We start from the raw sequence: 27,883 nt of genomic DNA on the forward strand, positions 1-27,883 counted from the left end.
GTAACTTCTCAGTCTAACTTGTCAGCCCGTTGCTCTAAATACAAACAAGTGCTTTTTCAAAAAAAGAAGAAAAAAAAAAGCATTTTGCACTGCATGCGTTCAACATATTCTCAATTTCATTTTTATACATGTTCCCTGCAATCAAACTATCCATTTGATTGGTGTGAAGTAACATTTCCCTTTTAGACATATGTGCATTTATGTATTTTCATGTGTGTTAATGTGTGCAGTAACTCATGATTTAATGTGTTCTCCTCCTGACAGAGTGAAAGCAGTAGTAGCAGCAGCAGCGTGTCCACCATGCTGGTGACTCAGGATTATGTGGCAGTGAAGGAGGATGAGATCAGTGTGGTGCAGGGTGAGGTGGTCCAAATGCTAGCAAGCAACCAGCAGAACATGTTCCTGGTGTACCGGGCAGCCAATGAGCACTGCCCTGCGGCTGAGGGCTGGATCCCTGGCTACGTGTTAGGACACACTTCATCCTCAGTCACACCCGAGCTCTCCGAAGGCACCATAAAGTAAGCATAAGCAGCCTTCCTTCCTTTTTAGGTTGCCACAGAAAACACGACAGTCATAGTGATTACGATTATGTAAACGTGAAACCTGAAACTTCTCGATTTTTGTTCTTGCGTTTGTTTAGAAAGTCATTATCGTGGCACACAGCACTGCGCATTCGCCGGAAGTCTGAGAAAAGAGACAAGGAGGGCAGGAAAATTGAGAACGGCTACCGAAAGTCTCAGGACAGCCTGGCCAACAAAGTCTCTGTCAAGGTAGAAAAGTGTCACGTTAAACGCCACCCCACCGACATCCACTGCAATTTGTGCAAGAAATCTAATTATGTCTTCAAATTGTCATTTCAGCTTCTGAATCCCAACTTTATCTATGAAGGTACGTGCACGTTGTTGCTTCAGCCAAGGAGCAAATCTTTCCTTGCATTTGGAATAAAAATTCAAAAAGATAAACAATAAGCTTCACTGGGTTTTTGTTGTTGTTGTTTTTAGGTCCCCCAGAGTTCCTCATTCCAGTTAGTGATGCAACATGTGAGAGTGGCGATGCAGTTACTCTGAGGTGTAAAGTTTGCGGTCGCCCCCGACCAACCATCACTTGGCGTGGCCCTGACAACAACTCTCTGAGCAACAACGGACAATACAGCATGACCTACAGGTGTGGGGGGGGCTCACTTGAATTTCTTTTATTGATTTTTAGCTAGAAAAATCCAAATCTTACATTAGCCTGTGACGTAAAGGTGCAGATGTGCTGCTAACAAACTCAGTTAACACATTCATGTTGTTAAAAAAGAATATGAAGTCATAATAACTCTGTGCAAATTACAGTATCAGTTTGTGAATTTCACTTAATGCTTTGTTTCCTTTTATTCTCCATTTCTGCAGTGAGACCGGAGAGGCGTCCCTGTGCATCACGGACGCGTCTGTAGAGGACAGCGGCGTGTATACCTGTGTTGCTACAAACATAGCAGGCGCTGTCACCTCTTCTGCCAGTCTTAGAGTGTCAGGTCAGAGTCCTGTCATTGTGTATGTCTCTTGATATTATGCCACGCAGGTGTTTGAAACATTTAAAACATTGATTTTATAATTTTTACATTTGATACTTGAATCATTGTGAATTCACTGTGTTGTCTCAGGAACCCCTGACGATGGCAGCGAACTCCTCTGGAAAAACGGCTTTGAGTCCCAGTACACAGAGATTACTGAACTAGGAAGGTGTGTTTTCCTGTCACGCAGTGCTTCTCGACCACATCAAAGCTAATAAATTAGGAGCAGCACTCATATATATAGTAGTAGTAGTAATAGCAGTAGCGACAGATGATACAAGTGAAGGTATTTAAATGAGGAATGAGTTGCTTATTCCTCAGTAGCTGGTTAGAGAATGCAGCAATATTCAAATCATTTAACACAATTTGTGACTGCATTCACAAATACAAGTTCAAACTTTACTAAGCAATGAGAAACGACATTTTCAGAAAGTGTCACAAGCTTTTTTGGAAATGAGGTTGTACATTGGACAAGCTGATATAGATAATCAACAAAGAAGTAGATTGACATTATACATCCAAGTCCACCAGTCATGATTGGGCGTTATAGTTTATAAATTTGATGTAGGATATTTTTAAAAAGTGAGTCACAAATGAAATGTCTTATTCCTCAAGTTTCAGTTTACTAACTACTAATTTTTGCCTTGCAGGGGTCGGTTCTCAGTGACTAAGCGATGCGACCAGAGAGGGAGTAAACGCACAGTTGCAGCAAAGCATGTTAACAAGAAGCTGTTGCGTCGAGAACAGGTCCTGCAGGAGATCAGACTCCTCCAGAATCTAGACCATCCCAATCTGGTCAAGCTGCTAGACACGTATGAGACAGCCAGCAGCTACGTACTGGTACTAGAGATGTAAGTAAAACGACTGTGACATCTGATCTGTTTGAAAAACATACTTAGATTTGTCTCTAAAAAAAAAAATAAATAAAATGCATGTTGTGTTTGTGTTATCAGGGCAGACCAGGGGCGATTCCTGGACTACATCGTGAGCTGGGGCAACCTGACGGAGGAGAAAGTTGCTTTATACCTCAGAGATATTCTTGAAGCTCTCCATTACCTGCACAGCTGGAGGATAGCACATCTTGACCTCAAAGTAAACAGTTCAACAAACAAAGCATTACAATCTAAACCTTTTTTTGGGGAAGCTGTTGCACTGCTGTTGTGCTTCTCTAGGTCTGATGATTGTGTCCTATATCCTCCTATCCTGCTCCTACAGCCTGAAAACATTGTGGTGGAACATGCGTCCTCCCAGCCAGTGATCAAGCTGACAGACTTTGGTGATGCTGTTCAACTGAACCCCCCCTCCTCTTACATCCATCCTCTTCTGGGAAGCCCAGAGTTCTCTGCTCCTGAACTGATCCTGGGTCAGCCCGTCTCACTGACGTCTGACCTCTGGAGCTTAGGTCTGTAGAGAAATTGTATCTTGCTGATTTTTGCATTAGAGAACCCTTTATGTACTCGAATACACAATCACAGCAGCAGAAACCCACTGTAATAGTATTAAATACACATTCCTTTGTTCTTATTTGTCAGTATGTGCAAAAGGCTGCTTATTGATATTTGACTAAGACACAAAAATAGACAGAAATACTCCCATGCGATACTATCATCTCAATCTCTAAGCCAGGTGCGTTAACACAAGTGTTTCCTCTGCAGTGCAGTCAGTCAGCCTCTCTGGGGATGCAAAGTTCAGTGATTTAAATTCAAGTGATATTTTACTGCTATGTATGTAGATGATGAGTTTCATCAGAAAAATGTATATATTAGTACAGCGTAAGGGAGTGCAGTGTAAAATGAATGATTCAGTTCAGTTTTGTTTATATGGCATTTATAGGCTTTTTTGTGTTGTAAGGTAAAGACCCTACAATAATGCAGTGAAAGCCTCAACAAGCAGGCAAATTATCTAACAGAGGATTGTTATTGTTGTAGTCTTGGTGCTATAATATTTTAGCAGCTGCAGAAGCTGCTTTTGTGCATGATTGTTTAATATAAAGCTATATTAATTATCAAAGGGGATTTAAAAGTGAGCTGAATGAGTTAATTTAATTTGGCTAAATAACCTGTTGATTGACCAACTGGTTGATTTACAGGGGTGGTGACCTATGTGGTTCTGAGCGGCGCCTCTCCATTCCTGGACGAGAGCCTTGAGGAGACGTGTCTGAACATCTGTCGCCTGGACTTTAGCTTCCCTCAGGATTACTTCCAGGGTGTGAGCCCAGCTGCCAGAGACTTCATCTGCCTGCTGCTCCGGGGCGAGCCAGAGCGACGGCCCCCTGCTGCGTCCTGCCTGGAGGAGCCCTGGCTCCAGCCTCGAGGTTTATCAAGCAGTGACTCAACCTTAAATCCCACACAGCCACCAGCACTGTCACCATCTCGGAATCATTGCGGCACACATCTGGACACATCCAGGCTCATTTCTTTCATCGAGAGACGGAAACACCAGAATGATGTCCGGCCCATAGGCACCATTAAGGCCTTCCTTCACAGCCGCCTGCTCAGCCAGACCTGACAGTAGGTCACCAGGTAAACACGACCAGAAGGAATTACTTCCACTACTGCTCTTCATTCACTTGATCCTTGTTAGAAGCCTACTGAGAGCACCACCAGCGACACGCCTGCTACAATCCCCTTTTCCCTCACAAAGCCACAAAAGTCCTGCTGCTGCTGCTGCTGCCGACTGACTTACCTCTGCCGATTAAACCCTTCGAACCCCCAAGCCCTTCCCCTCCTTAAACCTGGCATACCGTCACTATGCCTGCACAACAAGCGAACTCTTGGAATCCATTTGAGATTTCAAAACCTTGACTCAGCAGGGAGAAAACCAAGCTTTCTCAACAAGCCAGCGTGAGCGAGTCTTGCGTTTCGGACAGTGTTAAACAAAGAAAAAAAAAAGAAGAATACTGTACAATAGGAATATTTCAGGCTGCTTTCGGTTGAACACAAGAAAATGTTTTTTGTAACGAGAGATTACTTTTTGTAAATGAAACAAAATGTACAGCGAGGAGACGGAGAACTGTCTTTATTCATAACCTTTTGGAAAACAAAGGGTAGTTGGCGAGTAGAAAAAGTAAAAAACGAAAAGAAAAAAAAAAGGGAAGTGAGATTTGCGTGGTGAAGTGGCACCCATCAGCAGGGTCCTCTTATTCTGGAACAAGATGTAACTACCAAAACCACGTTTTGCAGAAACTTACATTCAGTGCAATAGTTTGCTTTTCTTAACTCTCCCCCGCTTCAGTTTCAAAGGTTAAATCACTTCTGTTTGTGACACTAAGAGAAACTAACTTGAACAAAGCATTAAAACAACTCAGCAAAAAAGAATATCCCGATAGAGCTTCTCAGATTTTTACCTGCATCCGCCTTATATGTAAATAACGTTTTTCCCGCTTTTCGTTCTCATTTTGACGGATTTATCTCTCGACGAACAAAAACGATTCCATCTGCTGAGTTTTAGTGAGTCCCTGCGGACGGACGGATCAAACCGCTACTAGGTTCCCACGTGCAATGTCGCAGCTTTAACATTTATGCAACTATTTATGAAAACTTGTGTTGTAGCCGTATTCTTAAAAAGGCATGTACGTACCTGGTACTGCAATAGATGTATGTATTGTGTTAACTCTTATGTATTAAGTTCAGTATTAATATCCTGCAAAAAAAACAAACAAAAAAACAACAACAACAACAACAACAACCCTGCAACAAAAGGAGAGTTTTTCCAAAATAATGTATAAAAATGTGTATCTATGAAATATAGGCACTTATGCTTTTATGTCGTCCTTGTTTCGCTTTTGTTTTTTTGTAACAATACCAAAGTTGGCTCTGCTTTGTTCTCCTGCTAATATGTTTGTTTGCTTATTTAATGACTTGTCATGTTGAGTCATAACAGACCACACTGAGCAGAGGCATATGAGCGTTTACAAAGGTTCCTTGTGGTTTTATTTATTCTTATTGTAATAAGAAGATTGTTTGGTGGTTTATTGCTGAAAAAAATTATATTGACTTGTCTTTTTTTATTATTATTTCTTTTCTTTTTTGTTTTTTTTCAAGCCGTGCACAAAGTTAGTTTGTTTGGCTCTTGTAGGTAGATACTAGTGTATGTTGCTAGACCGTATTGGTTTATATCTTCACCAAGCAATAGGTCTGGGGTGAAAAAGTCACCATGGACTGCACTGATGAAAGAATCATACCTTCTGGCAGATAATAACAACCCCTGAACCACAGTTTTTTCTGATTAGCATTAACAGGTATCTCCCGTGAAAAAGGTCTGCCAGTTGTTTTCATTTAAATACGATGACGTCTTTAGGTTAAAAAGTTGCTTAAAAACTTCTTTAAAGTGCCAGTCCAGTGAATTAAGTTCGAGAGGTTGGTAAAAATGAAAAACTCGCGTCGCTTCTCGTTTTATTTGAAGGTTGTCAGTTGCTGTCGATAACATGTTGAGTTTATTGACTTGTCTCTCTGGTCTGTAAAGTCTCCGTCTTTCATTTTGTGTCATTTTTATTTATTAATGTGGATAAGGGTTTCCCTGAAACTATCCTGATCATCGCTTTGTCAGGTTACGATCGAAGAGAAACGGTTTCTTGGGAAACCCGCCTGCTCACGATGTAAAGATGTACAGAGAAGGGTCGGGCAGTTCGCCCACACCCGGGATGTAAACCTCACAACTGTCATATTTTAAATACACCTAAAACAAGACTGCAGAAATGTCATCTTGAATGTCTTAGTATGACTTATTTTTACTTTTGCATGTATATTTCTTTGTACAGAAGATTGTGTTTACATGTTACTACGTGTTGTAAATAACTTATTTTGTCCTCTGTTATTTTGCCATTAAACGTACAAGGCACAGTCAGCGTTACTGAAACTTTTGTGCGCATATATTCATTCATCTCCACCCCCATGAGAATGTCTGTTATTATTATTCATTCATGATTTCCCATAAGCTTTTGAGGGCTGGAGGGTGAGATAAATCTGTATTCCCGGCATGATTAGAAAGCAGGGGAAAACCCTTAATTCACATGGCTGCAATCAGTCATTCATTAAAATTATTAAACACAAGAAACCCAACTAACACAGCAGCCATGTTAAGCCTTGCATTAGAGGGGATTGTTGTTTGCGATAGCGTAACACCTTTGACACGTTTTTCTTTACTTTTTATTTTCATATGAAGAGTGACATTTGGAAGCACCGCGGGGAAACAACGAAAAGCAAAGTGAGAATATTAAAATCAGGAGGAATATACGTGTACAGTAATAGTGAACGAATGTCATTACTGTGATGAAGATCAGTTCGAGAGATAAACTATGAGAAGGTATCAGGAAGGGGACTGTTGCTGATCTTATCAGTCCGGAGCAGATGCCGCTGCTGTTTTTGAATCAGTGCAAGCAGTGTGTGTTGCATCACTGCACAAAGAACGCACGATTTTACCTCCCACTCAACCCACGTCCGCTACAATAGTTACTCACTGAGGTCTGCTAGAGAACATTTTTGCAGCATTTTAAACCCTGGTATCTACGCATGAGCGTTATCAGCCTGGAGTATTTGTCATCTAAGCCCCATTCGAGGTTATTTACTTCACCTGACGCACCTGTGTCTCTGTTCTGAAAGCGGCGCTTTCACCCAGTGCCTGAAAGGTGCCTGTGCACTTATCGAGTGTGAAATCTATTTCGTCTTTCTTAGCAACAGTTTTTGTTTTGTTTTTATTTTTTGCATGAAACCACAGAAGGGGTATCTTTACAATCTTTACACAAAATCTTGTGATCAAAATCTCACGCAAGAGCTGTGAAGTGTGAAGGTGATGCACGCCAGCGCAGTTTTTTTTTTTCTGTTCTACAAACTTGATTTGACCTGTGACCAAATACTGTGTTGTTTATTCATTTTAATTATTCGGGTACTGCTTTACTTTAAGCCCACACGTTTAACTCGACACAAATACCTAATATGCGATTATGCGCATTTCTTGACAGCCCGATATTTCCCAGTTTTGCGCCTTCTCATCCACTGTTGCTTCTGGGCATTTTCCACCCACTGAATTCAGCATTCACTCATATGGGGAGAGTCCTGTCTGGCTGTAGTTTAAAACCAAAAGCAAACGTGAGTCAGAGAAAGAGATATCAAATACTTAGAAAGTTCACACTGATGAGGAGAATAATGACGTGATTGTGGCCCACACACTAACGGGACGGGACGCGAGTTGCAAGCCTGTAAACAAGAACACTCCTACTATCTAACCACAATCAGGAGACAAGAGACCACTAGATGGCATCGGAGATCTTGGTTTCAAGAAAGTGCCGATAGCGGAACACATCGTGTGCAAAACAACCTGCAGAGCATCAACTTACAGACGTTATTAAAGAACCACCGGCAAATTTGATTGGCCAAGCTCGAAACAGAAAGTACTGCAGCCTGGAGAAGAACAACAGAAACAGCACGTAGTGTTGAAAGGGGTTTGAAGGAGATAACAGAACTGTGTGTTATTAAAAGGTTAAATGTGCAATGCACTGCTGAAACACTGTTGAACCTACAGAGGGTAAATTCCCTCTGTAGGTTCACTAGAGTTTTGTGTGTTTAGCAGAGGTGGTTCCCATGTAGTGAGAATTGGGCAGTTGAGTCACGCTCTCTGCTACAGGCCAGGCAGTTCACATGAAACTCGCTGGCCCAGTTTCCACATTTAAAGTGGTGAGAGCAAAAACAGGCGAATGTGAAAATATGAGTTTTATATCATATGTTATATCGTACTGGTATTTCACGCTGCGTGGCAACCAGTAGGAACAAGTACTGACATCACAGCCCCAACTCTCACATATCTGTTTACCATCTTTCTCACTTGACCCTTTGTCCTTTTTTTGTAACTGTACTGTGAGAACATGACGATAAGGGGAAAACACATGACACATCACAAAGTCTCCCTAAGTCCACTGTTTTTGGAATTTGACTTTCATTTTGATGTCTTTAATAGATGGCATCAAATCTTTGGACTTCTTTCATGGCTGTGATGCTTCCACATTGATAAAAATCTGCCAGCAAACCTGCAGACCTGCCACTGAACCTTTTTACACTAGAGGTCTCCACAAGTGTATTTTAGTTTGACGCCCCCTCCCCCGACACACACACATGCTAAGAGGAAGGGGGGAGGAGAGAGATCATAACTTGAACTCACCCAATCAGGGTTAAGAACACATAACTTGTCAATACATTAAAAATGGATGCAACACAAATGCAACAACAACAACAACAGCTTTTTCAAGTTTTTCAAGTCATGAGCGCCAAGCTGAAGTAAAGTCGAGTCATTTATCAGTTAAGCCCACAGATCAGTATCTGAAGTCTGGCATGAGTCAATCCACGTGAGCGGTTGAGTTATAGAGTGAAAGGAAGACTTCACTTTTAATCATTTCAGCATTGCAGGGAAAGCATTTTCCGAGTAGTTAGTGTGAAACTTTCCCCCAGAGCTTGTCAGAGCTGCTGCTTTATCGCTGCATTCTCCAGACTTGTGTACAACAAGAAGTAGTTCAGCTGTTGACATCTGGAATGCATTTAAGACACGCTTTCAGTCCTCTGCTGTACTAACCTGGGTTATTTGGGGGGGCTAATAATGTTTTTTATGTTTGCTTGTTTCTTCTTTCTCATTAGTACTGCAGTGGGAATAATTGTTCAGCTTTTGTGTTTTTATATCGCAGACAGTTGTCAGACTGTTTACTTGCAGGTTGTTTTTCCGTTTCCTTGCCTAAACAGCCTTATCTGGTGAGATGCTTCTGTACTGCCTCAGCAGTTCTTTGACCACAGAAACCAAATGTTTGTGCCAACCCTAAAACTGCTTACAGTCGTGCAGCACCTTCAGATCATGCTTTACAGCTCTGTAGGATGCTGTAACATCCATTAACTCCTTACACTCCCGTTTAGTTAGATCACAGTATATATAGTTTGTTTTACAGGGGCTTTTCCTGATGGTAGATACACGTCAAAGTGGTCTTCAGGAAGGTCAGTAACTACAATTTTGGATTCATCCACCCAGAACAAAAAGCCCCAATTTGTGCCAGTAATCGTCTTTTTGCACAGCAAATGTTTCTCCCTGGCACGCTTTTGATTCAGACCAAATTTGTGCTTTCTGAAAATAAACACGTTCACTTTGACTCTTTTTGCTTCAGATGTTTTCTTCCTGGGCTGGAATTTTTTCATTTGAAATCTACATGTTGATGATGATAATGATGATGATGAAGATGATGCTCGCCATTGTTTTGAGCATCTTAAGAACTCCATTGTCTTGGGACTTAAACAGCAGACACTAAATGTCAGCGGTCTAAATAAGGCAGGTTTCACCTAACACTTTCTGAGGAAGCAGTAATCATCAATCTACATCTATAGACAGGGTCAAGCCTGCCCCTCCTCTCAGTTTAGGGTTTCCACTTCCTCAGTACACTGTGTTCTCAGTAGTTTTAAGAGCAAGCTCTTTAAAAAAAACAAAAACAGAAGCAGATTGTGTTATTAAGGGATGGGCGTATTCTGTCACTTTCCTCAAGAGTCGACATAACTGGGTTTCCCAAGAATGGACTCAGTGCTCCACTCTGACTTTCTGCTAGACTAACAGAAATGATGTTTTAGCTCATATCTCTCCACATAGACAATGGTATAATGCACAAAAAAGGATTTTTTAGATTTAAAAAAAGGTATATGATGGGTAGCTGCATGCTTCTTTTCAAAATATAGTAAAATTGAATATATATGTAAATCAACGAAAGCAAATGATGACGCCAGGAAGTTACAAGAAATGTGTGGCTAATTTATCAGATGAAAAACTTGAGTGCCTGTAAAGCAAACAGCTTCACTGACCGAAACCAGATGAATCGTACAGTTTATTACAGGAACAATAACACCTCTCTACTCTACAGTAACATGCATATCAAAGTTGGTTTGTTAGTCAATGCAGATACTCCTTATTTTGTGGAAGCACTTAAAGCAAAAGGTAAAAATAGTGAAAAGAGGCAACTGCGGTTAGATTGGATCTGTCACACCTTTTCACCATACACACTCATTCGTGTCACAGGGATGCCGCACTTACCATAGAAATATAACACCTTTATTCTGTATTGTCAGCTGATTACAAACACTTTTTTAAACAGGAATGAGAAAATACAACACAAAGACTGATCAAACATTTAAATTACCCCAAAAACCGAATCGGAATTCTTGTGGCCCCAATGACTGGACCCATTTGACAGAAACCAGAAATGTTTATGTTACAAAAACTATCAAAAAACTGGAAACTGAAGCAAATATGGAAAAAAAAACATCACCGGAATTATAGGTGAAAAGATAGAACCAAGCTTTATCAGACAATTCAGGGACTCCTTATGACTGTTTTCCTGGAAAAGGGGGGTGGGGGTAATAATATCATAATAGTAATAATGATATCAATTCATATGAGAACAACTTTCTATTGATTCAGAGCTCCCCTTCTCTTAGAGGATCCAGTAAAATGCAGCCTGGAATTTTTGCGATTTTTCCTGTAATTTGTCATCCATCCGGGCATTGAAACAAAGAAGCTGAAAGAGGAACTGTCTGCATGCCCATCGATAAACTCTTGTAAAAAGGGACTTCTTTCTTGCAATCCTGATTAATATCACGAGAAAAACCAGCAGAACTATGAAGTCACTTGATAACAAACGGCTCGGATGTGCACAAAGACTGCAAAGGTTAAACTAACAGCTTGGTTTCATGCTTCCTCTTTCAGGTTGTGGTTTTCTCTGTGTTGGGTAAAGTGCAAATGTTCTGCTAATGATGCTAGGCAACCTACACTGCTGAATCTGCAAAGTTGCACTGAACACGATTTCCTGTGCGCAGACTGATGCAACGGGTACAACTGTGAGGGGGGTCATCGTGTTTGGATAAAAATGTAGGCTACTATGACATGTAACTTTTCATGGTGGTGCGTTTCCCCACTTAAACTGGATGACGTTGCCGTAGCTGCTGACAGATGTTGTAGTTGACACAGTTTCGTGCTAAGTAAAGAGCCAGCGGCAAAACAAACTGCAACAAGTCTAACTGTGACTCATCGTCCCAGGTGAAGATACACCAAAGTATTCAAAATCAGATTTATAATGGAATTGCATACATTTTGGTCATAACTCATAGAAGTACAAAAACAGAGTAAAAATACATATCTGTGGTACATTATATTAATATACAGTCACATGCATACATTCACAAGTGCCAAACCTTAACACTCTAGAAGTGACAATAAGCCACAGTGATCTATTTTTACTGGACATGAAAAAATGAAAAGAAGCACATCCCCCAACTGTAGTTCACTACATAGCAGTGCTCCTCTCATCCACGCTGGTAGTTTGTGAGTAGACTGATGTAGAAATTCTGTCCTGTGGTATGAAGACCTTGATCAGCTGGCACAGTCTGCAGGGAGATCTGTTTATCATCCGCAACAGGTGCCTCCTGAACTTCTCCCCGACAAACACATACAGGATGGGGTTGAGGCAACTGTGAGAGTAAGCAATGGCCTCTGTGATTTGTAAAGCCAGTCTGACGGCTTTGCTGTGCCCACAATCTAAAAACTGGTGCTTTAGCTCCAGTGCTCGGGCAAGTGACGCAATGTTGTAGGGAATCCAGCAACAGAAGAAAATAGCTACCACTATGACAACAAGGCGGATAGCTTGTTTCTTGGATGACTGGCTGTTCAGTAACCTCCAGATGATCTGTGAGTAGCAGAAACCCAGAATGATGATCGGAATGAGCAGGCCTACAATGTTCATTTTAGCGATGCTGAAGACCTGCCAAAAATGAAGACTGGAACTCACGTCTGGAAATCCAGGATAGCAAGTGTGCTGTCCCGACACATTTCTTTGCTCTTGGAGGAAGATCAGGTCAGGAAAAGAAGCCAGAAATCCCGCTCCCCATGTAACAGCAGCTGCAATCATTCCAAAGGAGCGTGTACGTGCTCTCATAGCACAAACAGCATGCACTATAGCCAAGTACCGATCAATGCTCATTAGAGTGATAAAAAATATCCCACAGTAAAAGACGATATGATAAATGCCCAAGACTATTTTGCACATAGCATCCCCAAACACCCACTGGTCCCAGGCTTGGTGGGCTAGGAAGGGCAGGCAACACACCAAAAGGAGGTCAGCAATGGCCAAGTTTAACAAGCACACGTCGGTCATGGTGCGGAGTCGCGCTCCACAAGTAATGACCCAGAAAACCAGAGAGTTACCCAGAACGCCCAGCAGGAAGAAAATGATGTAGATGGCAGGAAGAAAAGTTGCTCCGTGTCGCGTATATACACATGGTCCAAATCCATCCATGTCGGGGTCATAGTAATAGTCAGTAGTATATTCAGAACTATATGCAGGACTATTTTCAGTTGGAGGCGTGCTGAAGCTGGAAAGAAACAGAGGCACAAAAACAAATGATTAGATTTACTCATTATGCCTTACTTATTTTCAACAACTTTGTCTATCACAGATTAAAGTATGCATCTATATAAAACAACACATTTATAAACAGTTTAACTCAGCGATGATCTGCAGGCTTCAAACTGTGTGGCAGCTCATTTAAACAGTATCGGAAAGCATTTCTTCACTTTCAGGACTGGCACGAGGAACTTTCAAAACCAGTCACTCACATGATCAGCGGTTTTGGTACTATGTCTGACCTTGACCAAAGCTGTTCAAAATGTTGGAAGTCTAAACAGAAACAATTTATATAAAGCAGCGTATTTATCAGAATACTGGGATCAGCTAAATCAAAGCAGGGGATAAAGAAGTTGTTTAGCGGTCAGCTGCTCAGGTAAAAGTTGATTAACAGGAGCACTGAGGAGATTTTCTTCACTTTAAATGCACTGATACATTTAAAGTGAAGCCGCTGAGAACGTGTAAGTTTGTGTGTGATAGTACCGATAGATACTTTCATCTGAGTCATCTGAATAGCAGCACCACAGCTGTGACACTGCACAGCATACAGAATACAATAATTAATTAATAGCAACATTTTAACTAAATGAGAGTATAGTGCAAAACCAACATATACAATGATGAAACTAAGATTACATTTGATAATTTATCGTGTTATGTATTTATTATAGAAGCTTTAGCTTACAAAATAAAACACCTTGTGGCACCTTGCTGAGATTTGGACGTACACAAATAAAAATGAATTTAACTGAATGTAATCAATTTATAATATGGTGTCAGCCAGCCAAAGTCCTTCTATCAAAGAGTTTCTCAATGCGTTCATCAGGTTTTGCAACCATCTTAAAATGCCTCCTGGCACTCTTAAACGCAGGCAATCGGACACTGTGTGACCACAGTTTTTCAATCTGTAAGTACAATTAACATTTATTTTATGATATATATATAATCTAAAGAATATTCATAACATTCTGTTTATTTAGTTCAGTTGAATTTCAGTCTTACAGCTCAGCAGGAAGTCAAATTTTATTATGAAGTGCTGCGGTTGTAAATAAAATAAGCGGTTAGTGAAGCAGCACGGTTGTTTTGGTGCAGATAAGAACTGTAGCAAAGTAAGAGAACCACTGCACGAGCTCACGTGGCAGTGAGGTAAGCTTTATCAGGCTTCTTTTGTAAACTTCCTACGAGACAGACCGTCTGTGACTGCTGCTGCTCTGTTGGAAGGAAGGGCAGGGGGCCAGCAACTGTGAAAACAAACAGCTGGCGATTGTTTACAAGCGAGCAAATCACAAGTATTTGGCGACAAATGACGAAGTGCTTGAAGATTTTGAATCCCTCGCAGTTCATGAGAAAGTGACACAAACTGTCCAAACGCAGGCCAACGCTAAAACAATAACTAGGAATGCGTCGCCTGGAAGGAAAAATGAAAGGAAGGTGAAAACCGCGAAGATTCAAAAAGACGGGGGAGTGGATAGTAATGATATTAAAAAGCTTAAAATAGTCTCACGATGAGCAATAAATGAAGAAAATGCCGATAGAGGTTTGTTATAGCTGATCTTACCCTTGGAAAAGTGAAGATTCAGTAAGATTCAAACTGAAAGTAAAGTCAGTTTCGGTGGTCTCGTCCATGATCAGCTGCTTTAAAAAAGAAAAAGAAAGAAGCCAAAGAACTGAAATCCCGTCCTACCTCCTAAAGTGGCAGGGGTGGGGATACTGTATTTTAACTCTATACTGTAAAGGAGTGAAATAAATCTCTAGTTTTCACTCGTTAGCAAAAAATCAGCCCTACTTATATGGTAAAAAAGGATGTAAATTAGTTTAATCATTAAATTGCATGTAAATGTTCTATGCAATTTTGATACATAACTCAAATGTTAAATCTTAAACTGAGTTAAATCTGGGCAAATTAAATGTGCGTGTAAGTATATGCACACACAGGGACAGGTTCAGCACCAGGCCATGTGAACTGGATGGGCAAGCAGCTTTGATGGGGGGATTTGGCTCAATTCACTTTGCTATTACATGAATTAGAATACAAAATGTGATTGCACTCACACATACCCTGCATAAATGCACCCGTACACGCATGATAATGTCATAGAGGAATGTAGCCACAGATACAAAAGTGGGAAAATACATGTGTTTGAAAGCAGACGCACCGCCACACACAGTGGGAGAGCTGACTGTGAGCACGCATTTATTTTCAACGCAGTTCTGTTTGTTTTGAAGGTTTTGAGTAGGGTTGTGCTTTAAAACTGACCACACATACTGATGAGTGACCTGATTTTAGTTACAAATATATATGAGGGTTACCTCTCAACGCTGTGCCTCACAGGCATGCTGCTTACCTCGATCGCAGCAGAAGTATTTGTGGTTAACCAAATGTTAATGATTCTATACTGCTGTTAATCTAATAATTAAACCCAGCTTGCAAGCTTATCTGCAAGTTCATTTATCTGTATAAATCAGTGTAACTTATAGTTGACATATATTCACAGAATTCAGCTGAGGGGGGCACAGGGGCTTTATTGGGCCAATTCTTGACGTGAAGTCGTCATATAGATCATATTTTTGAATTACATTTATTAGGCAACTTCTTTGTATATGAGTGGATCTGCAAAAATATAAGTAACAAAAGTGTTCAAAGAAATGGGATAAATTAGAAGGCCCATTATGGTGCAGAAGTGGAAATAAACATCACATGAATAATCCGATAAAGTAAGATATCCAAAGTGGAGATGATTGGCCATGAAGCCAAACATGCTCTACGTTCAGTGAAAACCAAGCACAGCATGTCAGTACAAAAACCACATACCAAGTGTCAAACACAATGGTGAGGAAAGGCGAGGATATAGGGTTTTTTTGCAGCCACAGGATCTGTGCACCTTGCAATCATTAAGTCAACCATGCTCTCTTGTGTATACCAAAATACTCTAGAATCAAATGTCAAATGCCACCTGTCTGACAGCTCAAGCCTGACCCAGTTTGATCAATGATGACAGTGACAGTGATCCCTAACACAAAAGAATGGCTGAAAAAGAAGAGGATCAAGTCCAGACGTTAGGCTGATTGAAATGCTGTGGCTGGCCCTTGAGAGGTGTGCATGAACAAATTCCTGAATATCACAATGAATTGAAGCGAGGTTGTACAGAGGAGTGGGGAAAAACACTACACGTCTATAGCTAGCCAAGTCAAATCTGCTCCGTGCGCAATCGGAACTAATTTGAGAACTGATTGCTGTTAATTTTGGGATTATTTTACCAATCAATCTAATGCTCTTTAGTCTTTAACTGCTTTATTATGAAATAATATGAAACTTTGTGACTGGTTACATGTTTTATAAAGTGCTATATAAATAAGTTTTACATACTTGCAACATTTTTTAAAGATCTCACTGCTTCTAGTTGCTGATGACTTACATGCTTGTGGTCATTCCATGTATTGAGGGGAGGGTGACCCACATTTGCTCCTGCTATGGTTTGTGGCAACAGATTTCTTTTGTATGCCCTTTTAACTTCATAGCACTTTTGGTTTATTACATTTCACACAGGTGGATTAGAATCAGTGCACTGCATCAGTCTGTGGTAGGCTTCCCCAGCAGTGGTTTTGTCATCTCTTCCCTCTACCTCTCCACTTTTGATTCAAATTTTGGTAAATTTAATCTAATAAAGGATCTGTTACAGCAGCACACTGACTGTTGTAGCTTCTTCAGTGATGTGCCTATAACACATTTTCAGCAGCTGTGTGCAAAAAACAAAATACTACAAATAAATAAATCTATGAAAAGTAATGTTAGAGGAGAATATCCCCCTAAAGTTGATTATGTCATGATTACTATCAGAACCTGAGTTGGCATAGGATTTGTGTACATCACTCAGCAGTAAGTATCGGCAGCTTGTTTACACAATATTATAATGCTGATAATAATAATAGTAATAATAATAATAGCTTAGCTTTATTTGATATCTTTCATGGAACTCAAGATCACTTTAAACATTAAAGTATTAAAAAAGGAAGCCAAATAAGGTATAGACTATAAAGTAAAAATCCTGGCCACAGAAGAAGACATCTCCATTGTAAGTGGTTTATTTACTTAAGACTGAAAAAATAACTGTCTTGAATTGTGAGGACTTTGCAGTTAGTGCGCTGCACTATATTTAAAATGCTTTGTGATTAGCGTCAGTCTAATTGACGATTGATGATAGCTACTACTGTTTTTCAAGAATTAAGATAAGTTTTTTTAACACGTTCCATTAATTTAAAAAAACACACACAAAAAGACAAATAAACAAAACAAGGCAAAAAAAAAGTAGAAAACTACTTGGATAACTTGGATATTATCAAAGGATATTGCATTTTATATTCAAAAGTGTTACGAATGAGATGAGGATGTAATTTCCTCTTCCACTGACCTAAATTTAACACATGCAAAAGAGAAAATGCCCTGTCACTGTCAGCAGATAGACAGATACAGAAAATGCACCTTGGTGCTTGTCTCTATTATCACTTACAAAAAGAAAAAAAGAAAAAAAGGCAGCATTACTGTCATTAATTAAATAATGCATAGATAACACATTCCTCACTGTGCCCCAGTTCACTATTCTTCACTCAGATTGCCCTGTGCCACAACAGGTAAAAGATGAACTGATAAAGATCTTGCGTCTAAGATATGGATCAATGAGCTAAATCCAAAACATTTTGAGCATTATAATTGAACTTTTAATGAGAAATGACAGTCATTACACTGACCTTCCTCTTTTTGCTTTATACTTTTGTCCATTTAGTTATGATTATAGATGCTTTCCATTAAAGAAAAAAAACATTTCAATTGTTACAGGCTGAAGATAAATAAGTGTGCGTCATTGTTTTCTTCCCACTTGCAGAACTGTAAAGGCGTGCAGCAATACTGCTGACATGTTAGCCTGAATCATTCTGCATATAAAGTGGGAAAAATATTTTTACCTTTCCATGGTGCTGATGGTGGAATTCATTGTGGATCGCAGGATAGAGAGATGGCTTGTCTAATCAAACAAGTTATCCACTTTGCATTAAGATGTGTGAAGTGAGAAATGGTTTGCACACACATGAAAAAAAATTGAAGGTGTTGCTTTTTTTTTAAAAGTACAACCTTCCTCAAAACCAAGTTAACTGGGTGGGCTTGCGGGTTCCGATGTGAGATGTATGGTTTAATAGTTTCCTGAGACTGTTTTCGAAACACGCAGTGCAAAAGCCCACAGTCTGTGCAGCTATAGAACCACAAGTCCATATATGCAAACTTTTAAATATGCAAGGTGACTCTGACCAGACCTGCAGGCGCACACAGCTGGAGGCTTGCATGTGGGTTTTTTGTTTTTTTTGCCTGACAGAAGTGATACTACCGCCACAGCCAGCAGTGCACCCTGTACAGACAATGGTTTCAGAATAGCATCGTGTCTGCTAAATGCATTTCTTTCTTTGAGTTAGGGGTAGACTTCTGACTAAAATTTAAAGAGGAAACCTTCTGTGTGACTTGTGTGTTTACCAGATCTTAATATTGTTGTGCATCATTTAAATTCACCTCGTAGGCCCCAACAATGCCTTGTGTTACTCAGACATGTTGTTGTTAGATGACACATGAACTCAGATCTGAACACTTCTTTTCAAATAATAATAACCTTCTGACAGGAATTACAGCAGTGAAAGTGGTTTTGCCGCTTCCATCATAAAGGGTTGCTATGCGTCTATCTTACCCTGCAAAAACACACTGTTGGTAACACCCTTTAACACACTTCAGAGACTTTTTTACTCTTACTGTAAAAGGAAAGAAGAATGACGAAAGGGTTTTTTTTGTTCAATAATTTTATTTTTTCAAAAATAAGATTGTGTTACAAACTGTGAATAAACACGACATTTATGTTTTGATGCATGTGTTTTGTTTTAAGCAGTTTCAAAACTGAATGCTTGTAACTGCAAATTGGTTTTGAGAATTGTTTTACACCACTCAGAAGTACTAACCACAGACATGCGTTCACACACACGTGCGCTCACACACACACACACACACACACACACACACACACACACACACACACACACACACACACAATTTGTGATCTTTGTAGTCTCTCAGTTTCAAATAAAAAAAAAAAAATCCAGTGCTGCGGAAACAGTTACACCCATCAGCAAAGCACATAACCCATTTTTAATACTCTGATCTTACAGGTGTGTTGGAGGTTTCTTTGTCTGTGGTATCTCTGTGGCTGTAAGGACCACTGCTTGGGTAACTCCAACCAAAGTATTTAGCCATCACCTTGTTCAATGACTTCCTAAACTTCTCTCCTACAAATGCGTAGATCACTGGATTTACACAGCAGTGGGACAGCGCGATAATCTCAGCAATGCTCATGGCAGTGTTGAGGGCTGTTGAACTCACACAGGGGTTGGGTCCCAGGTTTATGTCAAACACCTCCAGTGTTTCGAAAAAAACTGCAACATTATAGGGAACCCAGCACACCACAAACACACACACAATGATGAAAATCAGCTTCACAGCCTTGTTCCTATTAGAGTTCCTGGACTTTGACAGCACAATGAGGATTTTCACATAGCAGAAAATCATGATGGGAAGGCACAGAAAAAGGCCCACTGTGTTCTCACTGAAGTTGCGCTGCAACTTCCAGAAATGCTCTGTGTCTTCTGGGTAGATGGGCTGGCACTCTGAGACGTTATCATCAGACTCCAAGGAGGCAAATACTACCCGAGGGGTTGCCATAGTGACAGATATCGCCCAAATAATGATGCTGGCTGTGATGCCGTAGCGACGTGTCCGGGCTCGAATGGCTGCCACGGCATGGACGATGGCCAGGTAGCGGTCCACGCTCATGAAGGTCACGAACAAGGTCCCACTGTAGAAGCCTAACTGTTGGGTGGAAGAAGAGAGGAAGTAAAATTAGAACAGGATGTGACATGAGATGAGGAAACCTTTGATGAGGCTTTAAATGCGTCAGTGAGGTTCTTCACAAATCTGACATTACCCAGCAGTTGCTTCACGCATCACCTGAGCTTTAGAGAATCGAACAACTACACAGGTGTAATTGTTTGGGAATTTTGCATTCAGAAAACAGAAATCATTTCTTTTGACTAAAATATGAAGTAATTAATGTGAGTAAACTGGTTAAACTTTCACTTATTTAAAAAAAAAAGTAACATAAAAAAATTTTCATCTTGACAAAGGAGCCCATTCGGATTACTTCGTTTATATATAAACTTTACTTTTTGGTAGTACATATGATTCAATACAACCGAAAACTATTGATTTTGATGAGCCTAAGAATAATCATCTCTTTGTCTTCGCCAGCGACATGGCAAAGCCATGAGGAAGTTGCAGTTCGTCAGTCATAGTTGCAACATTTCAAATTCAACAGACTCCAGATTATCTGTTTTGTAAATCTCGTGGACTGCAGCCTTGGCTCTGAAGAAGGCACGGTATCGACGTGTCAATCATGAAAGTTGAAGTGCTTCAGTTGTTCCAATAATGAATATGCATTCCATGTGTTATTATGGTACACATGAGGTTTTCCATTTAGAGAAAGAAAGTGAGAAAGAAAATAACTACCTGATAAACTCCTGTTTTTATTTTGCATAAGCCGAGGTTCTGGGAACTGTGGGCCCAGAGGGGCAGTGATACAGCCACTAAGAGGTCTGACAGAGTCAGGTTGAGAAGACATACATCAGTCATAGTTCTGAGCTTAACATGTCGCAGGAGGACCCACAGGACTGTGCTGTTTCCTGTGAAATAAATTCAGATATTAATCTTAGAACAGAACGTATGTGAAAGTCTGATGCATGCATGAACTTTATTGATGAGTTCTGTGCTTCAGTATACAGAGTTGAGTCTTGGGCTATCGTACAAGCTATGTCTGTGTATTCAAAAAGCCTTATCGGGGCTGGTTTATAAATGCTGTGTTACATAGAATTGGTATGGAAAAAAAAGATACATACCTAGAATACCAACACAAAACAGCACATAGCAAAGCACTGTTAAGACCATGGATCCAATGAAATCCGAACTTGAATCCGGATTGCAGGTATCATTGTAATCATAGTCATAAATTTCTAAGTAGTTAAAGGTCCCGTTATCTGACATGGTGGTACAGCTGTGAGACAGAAAAGGAAATTGGGTCAATGTAGTACAACAGTCATGCAAAAAGGTGAGAATGTCACCATCACGTTTAAAAGCTACAGTGGTCTTTTACATAAAGAGAAAAAAAGAAAAAAACAATTACCTGAACTAATGTCAATATATTCATCTCAAGTTATTTAAATGATGTAAACAATACACAAGTAATAACAATATGGAGGCTGCCCGTTGTTACTATATAGATGTAATTGGCACCAACAATACCAAATCTGTTAAATCAGCTTGTTGGGAAATCAAATAAAAGTAGTTCGTCTGGTGTTAAAAAAGGTGCAGCTCAGTGCTTTAAAAAGCACCAGCCAAACCACTCAAGCAGCTGGACCTGTCTGATCATGTTTTCAGTTTCAAACCCAGTTCTGGATTGTTTTGGGTGAGTCTCTGACATACATGCACACATATGAAGTGTTCCAGTGTTTTCCTCCTTTTTCTTCAGCCCATCAGAAGATTAAAAAGTGGCAATACAGATAGAGAGAAATGCCCAAAAGACATAAAACTTCCTCTATTCAGTTTTTGTCCTCAAATGCCTTTGTGTTCCCTTTCCCCAGTGCCACGCACTCTTCAGTCACTCTGCTGTCTAACAGATATCACAGATAATTTAAAGAGGTACATTTACATCTATGATCATTATAAGATTATGTTTTTTGTGCCATATTATGCCAGAACATGTCTACAAGCCATTTGTGGTAGTTACTGAATTTCTTACCAAACATTAACTTGAGTCTGTTCTCATTCTATTTTAAAGCCAAAGCACCTGAATATTTTACATATAAATATGTATGTATGTGTAAAAAGAAAAAAAGCCTACTTACTTTATGATGGCACCTTTTGGCTCCTGATTTAATTTTTCTTGTGGAAAGTCACATAAGAATTTCCTCCATAGTTTAGCTATCAGAAGTCTTTAAAGCCAGTCTTCAAGAAACAGAAAAGGAGTATGTTGTTTATTTCTTCTCTTTATTAGACACACTATTCCCCACAAGCATGATGAATGAACAGTTTGCTCATCAAATGAACATTTTAAAGTGATGATAAATTCTTCAAAGGGAAAAATTAGTTCAAACAGGGAATTGATAGAGTGGACTGGACTTTCCTGCCCTTTAAGTAGAACATTTTTGATAGAATCATCATTTAGTGAGTCATGTAAGAGAGGCTTATGTGTAAAAACCACCCAGAAGGTTAACTTCTGTTTTCAAAGTACAGGCTAAATATAATGAATGGCTGTAGATGAATGCTTATACATCCATAGATATCTCAAAACTTCCTGCCGGCGTGACCATAATCAAATTGATGTGATCTATTCAAACCGCATGTCAAACATTTTTCCTTTCACTATAAACAGATGCACAACCACCTGACTTGTTACCGTTGCCGACCCTCACTTCCTGTGGGTGACAGTGTTTACGCGCTGACACACACACACATACACACACGCATATTCCTCAACTACACAGTGGGTTAAAGGGTGTAGGAGGTGAACGAGCTGAAGTAAGTCTAGTAAGTTGAAACTAAATGTTTAGAAATCAAAAATTTGAACACGCTTACCACACTTTTGGCCAAAATCACTGCTCCTGAATGTGTATGTTCTTGTGCTGCGCGCCGAGCTTACATGTCATCCTGCCAATATGCATTGCTTGCTTTTTGTGTCAAATCCTGCAGCGGAGCTCATTTCTGGTAACGTGAACTCTGGGTTTTGCTGTTTCCTCCGCATTGTGTTAAACCTGCAAAGAGGTGTTGGTGTGGTTTTCTCAGAAATGTCCCTTTATGCGTTAACATGAGGCGGGAAAAGACAAAGGGGAAAAATATATTCAAATGAGGAGTTTCCTTTTTATTCCTTTCAAATATACCTCTTAATAATCTGATTTCTAAAAACTAAATTCAGCTTATCAGGAATGACTGAGCCTAGTTTGCACAACTTTACTTGAACTTACTCACAGTTCCTGCCTGAAATAAATCATGCTAGTGTTTACTGGTGGCTGCAACCATAAATACATTGATCTGAAACTACTTAACATGTCTTACCAAATGTACATATCTCAAATGTAATTTTGGAATCTGACAAGAATGCTCAATGACCAAGTGTATGACTGTCATTTCAAGTTCAAGATGTGCTGTATCATTTATTGTCCTAAGAAAACAGTTACACAGAAACAAGATGAGAGATAAGTACATGAAAGACTTTGATCTCTCCATTTGCAGGGTACTTACAAATACATCATGAAATCATGAAATAATAAAAGAAAGAGAAATTGCATATATTTGAAATTTAGAAAGAGATTAGCTTGAAATATATAAATGAAAGTACAGGTTTTGTACAAACATCAGAAAAAGTTTATTTTAGAATATGTTTAGAATGAAAAACAGCACACCGTATAATGTACAGAAATACAAAAGTGAGAGCATAAAATCTGGCAACACTGGAAAGTTTGTTCCACATAAACATATCAAATTCCATTATGATGTGAAATGTGGAAATTATGCTTCTAAACCTTAACTTCATAATGCGATACATTTGAATGAAACACTTTTTCCACAGCTCATTAAAAACACGTAAAAGAAGAAAGCAAACTGTTACAGGCTGCCGTGAACAGCAAGTTTCATTTGGCCTGAGCAGACGAAGGAAAAGCATTACACAGAGTTTAGAAAAGACTTGAAATTCTGTAAAGCAGGTGGCAGTGCTAAGAGGTTATACTCATTCAAATGGTCTAAACGTGTGCAGACAGGCCTTGAAGCTAAGACACCGGTGAAGAGTACTGTGGCTACAACTGACCTCCATAGATGTAAGTGGAGGTGACTTCAGTGGATCTGGACATAACTGTGCTTCTCCTGTCTGCCACATCTCTGCTGTAACCAGGCACAAACTTTTTCAGCAGCTGCAAGGCTCGTCTCATAAACTTCTCTCCCACAAAAGCATATATGATGGGGTTCAGGCAGCAGTGAGCGTAAGCTAAGGCCTGGGTCACTATTATTGATTTCATTATATTTTTCTCCCAAGTTTCATCATGTGGGATTTTTCCTTTTTCCTGAAGAAACTTCAAGAAACGAGAAATGTTAAATGGAGCCCAGAGCAAGAAAAATGCAACCACTATGCAGATGATCAGCTTGACGATGCGGTGCTTCTTTGAGGTCCTCATGCTCACCAGTGTGGGAATGATCCTGGAGTAGCAACCTACCATCACCAACAAAGGAATCACGAGACCCAGCACATTTATGGTGAACAGGTTGTAATGAGCCCAGATTTTGCTCTCCTCGGGATAGTCACATCCAAACTTCTGGGACTCTTCTGTTTCCTGTGTGAAGATAAAATCCGGCAGAGAGACAAACAAGCTCAGCATCCAAACGAGCACGGTCAGAATGATGGCTGCCTTCTTTGTACGATAACGTGCAACCCTGTGAGCGTGCAAGATGATCATGTAGCGGTCCAGCGTCATGACAACCATGTAGAAGATGCTGCTGAAGAAGCCAATCTGGTGAGAGCCGGAGACTAAACGGCACATGAAGTCTCCAAAAGTCCACTGGCCGACCCTGGCATAGTGAGAGTAGAAAGGCAGCGTGAAGACGAAGAGGAGGTCAGAGAGAGCCAGGTTGAAGAGGCAGATGTCTGTCAGGTTGCTCTGATTGCGATGCTTCACCAGGACACACACCACTAGTCCGTTACCTTTGGGGGAAAAGGCACAATAAGTGTACTTGTCACACTGTTACATGTAGAACAACATCATCTCTCTTTCTCTTACATACACACACTTTCATACATCATTTAAATACAATCCAACACCCATAATATACTCACAAGAGGACGCACCTACCTATGAAGCCCAGGATGAAAACCAAACTATAGAGAGTGGCCAGAAACACTCTGATGAAGTCCATTACGTCGCTGTAGCTGATAGGATTGTAGTTTCCATCGTCAGTAAAAAAAGTGCTGTAATCATACATTGTGGTGTATTCTGTGATGTTCTCTCCTGCAAAGGGAGAGAAAAGCTTTTAAAATGTCAACAATTACGATACAACACACATGCATCAGGATTAGAGCCTATTTATTAGGAAACACAAACACAACTGCTACTGTATACACCTGCTGCTGACTGTTGGGGATGCGACAGGAGAAGAAAGTGCTGGCTGTAGTCGCCCGATCAAAGGTTACTTTTGTGTGTATTTTTAAGGTGATTTTTCCTTTTCTGAGAAAACCACTGATAATCATTGACGGAACTGTCGTTACCTGGCATTTTGGCCCCTCAGAGATAATTGATAAATGAGGGTTTATTTTCCCACAGGTATATTTTTGGAAGTTTCTCACCCCTTCATTTCCCACTGTCATCAATCCATAAGATACCCCTGCTACACTAAAATAGGATTTGGTCTGTTAATTAAACCTGAATTATTATAACTTATTTAGTTCATATGAGTTAAATGATAGGACATTAAATGACAGGAAAATACAAAAGCCTTAAGATGAACTTTAATGACATTGTGACAATGCATAGAATTTGTATCTTTTTGCAAACAATTTTCAAAGACAACCGAATACTGAATTGCTGTTAAAATATATTCACCTTCCATGGCGATGTCTCAGTGAAGGTTCTTCCAGGTACAGCCAGAAATTCCACTTCAAGCTTCCTTTTCCCTCTTTTACTGACGTGATGCCTCTAGACATGCAGAGGTGAAGTAACCGTCTTGATGTCTGCAGTCCGATAATAAGGACCACAGAAACAGAAGTGCACATGTTGTTTCGTGTATGTGCCCTAAGTGAGATCCTTATCAGGATTCTGTTGTTAAAGATATAGCTTGACATCCAAACAGCAATACAACTTTAAAGAGAAAGACAGGACATGTGGACACAGCTTCAGAAAACGACTGTTGGACTTTGCTTAAAGCGTTAAAGGGTTTATTAATAATGTGATTTTATAAACACTGAATCATCCCAACATATGCTGCCGTCATCTAAATTCTTTATTATTTGTTGTTATTCCTCAATACCCATATCCTCTCAGACTGGGTGTCATAGAGGCACTGTTCTTCCAGCAAATCAAATGGCTAAAATAACTCTGTCTACTTTTTTTTCTCCAAGTTTTTATAAATGTATTGCTTAAATTTTTTTTCAGAAATCTCCCAAATTCCTTCCAGTTGAGTAATTGATAAGGCTACAGTGAACTAGTCAACCAGTAAAATGGAGATACAGAGAAATTCTTTAAACAATCCCACAATTTTTACTCTACAGCAAATATTCCACCATCAAATAATAAGAAAGGGGGTCTTATTTCCAATGTCTTCTCCGGGTTGATAGTAGGAAAGCATACACAAAAATCTGTAGTGTAACTTGTTGGAACTATCGTATTTTTTTAGCAGCTGGATAGAAATTTCGAGCTTGGAGAGTATAAGCCATTTTGTTTGAGGAGATGGCTAGAGCGGCACACAGACTTTAACTGCAGCTTTGCTGACATGTGCAGATATTTTACACTTGAGAGGGTGTTGTGTTTGAATACCCTCTTGTGATAGGTTAGGATAATCTCTCTCCCTCTCCATCGATCTTTGTGAGAGACCACAGATCTTCCTCTTCACTGCAAACTTCTGTCGGTGTCAGTGCCGCCACAAAACAGCACAGTAAATAAAATCGCCAACATTTTAACTTTAAGTTGAATTTAAAGTCTTTCTGGAGCCTAATCTGCTGTGCAGCTCTTTGTGAAGAGGAACTAAAGTCCTCTTTTGGTCAAAACCACCAAATTCCACAGAACAAAATGGAAAAACTGGAAAACAGATGGGTGAATGCATGAAGTCACAAAGTAACCAGTCCTCTGAGGTAATGTTAGTGCTTTTTTTTAAATTGGAGACTGGTGTGTTAAACAAAAACATAGCACCTCTGGTAAAATATAAAGAAGGGCATCTCTGCAAGCAACTATGAAAATATTTCATAATATAACCAAAAATAACCACAAGAACTGAAAACCCAGTGAACTAACTCAGATAATTACTTCACAAACAGGACATCCTGTTAGTGTCTAGTGGAGCTAATTGTAGCTATCAAGCTATAATTATCACATGCACACATTTAGACCTATGTGGGAAAACATAATTCTGAGGGACAACCTTGGAATGCAGAAAGGCCCATTTATAGTATTGAGTACTGAGCGTGTTTCTGTGTTTTCAGTACATATTATCTCCTTCAACTTGTTTTCTTAGCAGTTTATGTCTGTCTGCTTCTCTCCTACTGTCTGCCTTTACTTGCAGCATAGACCAGTGGTTCCCAAACCTTTTTTGCCAGGGCCCCTTTTGTTTTAAAAGAAAAATGTTCGCGCCCCCCCCCCCCCCCCCCCCCCGCACGTGCACGCGCACGCACACACCCTCCAACCACACACACCCCTATTTTGCTCCATTGCGGTTTATTTCACACCTCAAACATTTAGTAAACTAATAAGCAAATACAAGTAATCTGCAATAAATTACAGGTAGTAATAAAATAAACTACTAACTCTTTTATGCTACACGAGTATTTTTGAAAACGCAGCTGTTTTGTCCACACGTAAACGGCGTTTCGAATCACCGAAAACGGAGATTTTTTAAAACTCCTTTTGTGTGGACGAGGAATACAGAGTTTGTCACACAACGTCAAAGGTATGCGCCTTTTTCCACGTCACGCTGTGCGCCACGTTATTGTTTACATGAGATGAATTGCAGAATAGCAGTTAGAGGCAAAATACTGTTAATCTGACTATCTTCGGTTTTTACAGGCTTACATACACACACGCAGTTACTG

At 39.9% G+C, this 27,883-nt stretch overlaps 4 protein-coding genes across 9 annotated transcripts in view; 1 reads left to right on the top strand and 3 right to left on the bottom strand.

Moving 5' to 3' along the window:
* Window positions 1-6,409, top strand: part of triob (trio Rho guanine nucleotide exchange factor b) — a 113,032-nt gene extending 106,623 nt beyond the window's left edge. For 4 of the 5 annotated variants that reach the window (XM_082551188.1, XM_082551189.1, XM_082551190.1 and 1 more), the window contains 10 exons: window positions 265-518; window positions 641-770; window positions 861-888; window positions 1,002-1,164; window positions 1,392-1,513; window positions 1,643-1,721; window positions 2,203-2,403; window positions 2,506-2,644; window positions 2,768-2,954; window positions 3,642-6,409. In XM_082551188.1, the coding sequence (XP_082407314.1) occupies window positions 265-518; window positions 641-770; window positions 861-888; window positions 1,002-1,164; window positions 1,392-1,513; window positions 1,643-1,721; window positions 2,203-2,403; window positions 2,506-2,644; window positions 2,768-2,954; window positions 3,642-4,060 (1,722 nt within the window). In that variant the 3' untranslated portion in view covers window positions 4,061-6,409. Of the gene's footprint in view, window positions 1-264; window positions 519-640; window positions 771-860; window positions 889-1,001; window positions 1,165-1,391; window positions 1,514-1,642; window positions 1,722-2,202; window positions 2,404-2,505; window positions 2,645-2,767; window positions 2,955-3,641 lie in introns of those variants that run through there. The other variant, XM_082551192.1, reaches the window with a different exon arrangement.
* A 4,195-nt stretch (window positions 6,410-10,604) lies between these two features.
* On the bottom strand, window positions 10,605-18,031 carry ccr8.2 (chemokine (C-C motif) receptor 8.2). 2 transcript variants are annotated; one of them, XM_082552842.1, is made up of 2 exons: window positions 17,925-18,031; window positions 10,605-12,933 (listed from the first exon to the last, which is right to left on the bottom strand). In XM_082552842.1, exons 1-2 carry the CDS (start codon window positions 17,951-17,953, stop codon window positions 11,850-11,852), a joined length of 1,113 nt encoding a protein of 370 aa, XP_082408968.1. In that variant the 5' UTR covers window positions 17,954-18,031; the 3' UTR covers window positions 10,605-11,849. The 2 variants fall into 2 exon arrangements, with proteins under 2 accessions (XP_082408968.1, XP_082408967.1); XM_082552841.1 differs by lacking the exon at window positions 17,925-18,031 and adding an exon at window positions 14,524-14,605.
* An 800-nt stretch (window positions 18,032-18,831) lies between these two features.
* On the bottom strand, window positions 18,832-22,830 carry LOC309717692 (C-C chemokine receptor type 2). The gene is made up of 5 exons (XM_082552464.1): window positions 22,678-22,830; window positions 21,948-22,047; window positions 20,943-21,097; window positions 20,557-20,729; window positions 18,832-19,860 (listed from the first exon to the last, which is right to left on the bottom strand). The coding sequence occupies exons 3-5, from the start codon at window positions 21,085-21,087 to the stop codon at window positions 19,144-19,146; spliced, it is 1,035 nt and encodes a 344-aa protein (XP_082408590.1). The 5' UTR covers window positions 21,088-21,097; window positions 21,948-22,047; window positions 22,678-22,830; the 3' UTR covers window positions 18,832-19,143.
* A 674-nt stretch (window positions 22,831-23,504) lies between these two features.
* On the bottom strand, window positions 23,505-25,775 carry LOC309717932 (C-C chemokine receptor type 2-like). The gene is made up of 3 exons (XM_082552865.1): window positions 25,686-25,775; window positions 24,939-25,094; window positions 23,505-24,790 (listed from the first exon to the last, which is right to left on the bottom strand). Exons 1-3 carry the CDS (start codon window positions 25,690-25,692, stop codon window positions 23,892-23,894), a joined length of 1,062 nt encoding a protein of 353 aa, XP_082408991.1. The 5' UTR covers window positions 25,693-25,775; the 3' UTR covers window positions 23,505-23,891.
* Between the last annotated feature and the right edge of the window lie 2,108 nt (window positions 25,776-27,883).

Source organism: Aulonocara stuartgranti, assembly GCF_965226115.1.
Source record: "Aulonocara stuartgranti genome assembly, chromosome: 11".
Lineage (NCBI taxonomy): Eukaryota > Metazoa > Chordata > Actinopteri > Cichliformes > Cichlidae > Aulonocara > Aulonocara stuartgranti.

Bases quoted from the DNA above. Each gene is read 5' to 3' on its own strand.
- LOC309717932 (XM_082552865.1), bottom strand. The intron at 24,791-24,938 runs GTAGGTGCGTCC...TTTCCCCCAAAG, and splicing joins TTTCATCCTGGGCTTCATAG to GTAACGGACTAGTGGTGTGT.
- ccr8.2 (XM_082552841.1), bottom strand. From the start codon at position 14,591: ATGGACGAGACCACCGAAACTGACTTTACTTTCAGTTTGAATCTTACT. The intron at 12,934-14,523 runs GTAAGATCAGCT...GTTTCTTTCCAG, and splicing joins GAATCTTCACTTTTCCAAGG to CTTCAGCACGCCTCCAACTG.
- LOC309717692 (XM_082552464.1), bottom strand. From the start codon at position 21,087: ATGTCAGATAACGGGACCTTTAACTACTTAGAAATTTATGACTATGAT. The intron at 20,730-20,942 runs GTATGTATCTTT...TTTATTTCACAG, and splicing joins GTTTTGTGTTGGTATTCTAG to GAAACAGCACAGTCCTGTGG. The intron at 19,861-20,556 runs GTAGTTATTTTC...TCCACCCAACAG, and splicing joins TAAAAACAGGAGTTTATCAG to TTAGGCTTCTACAGTGGGAC.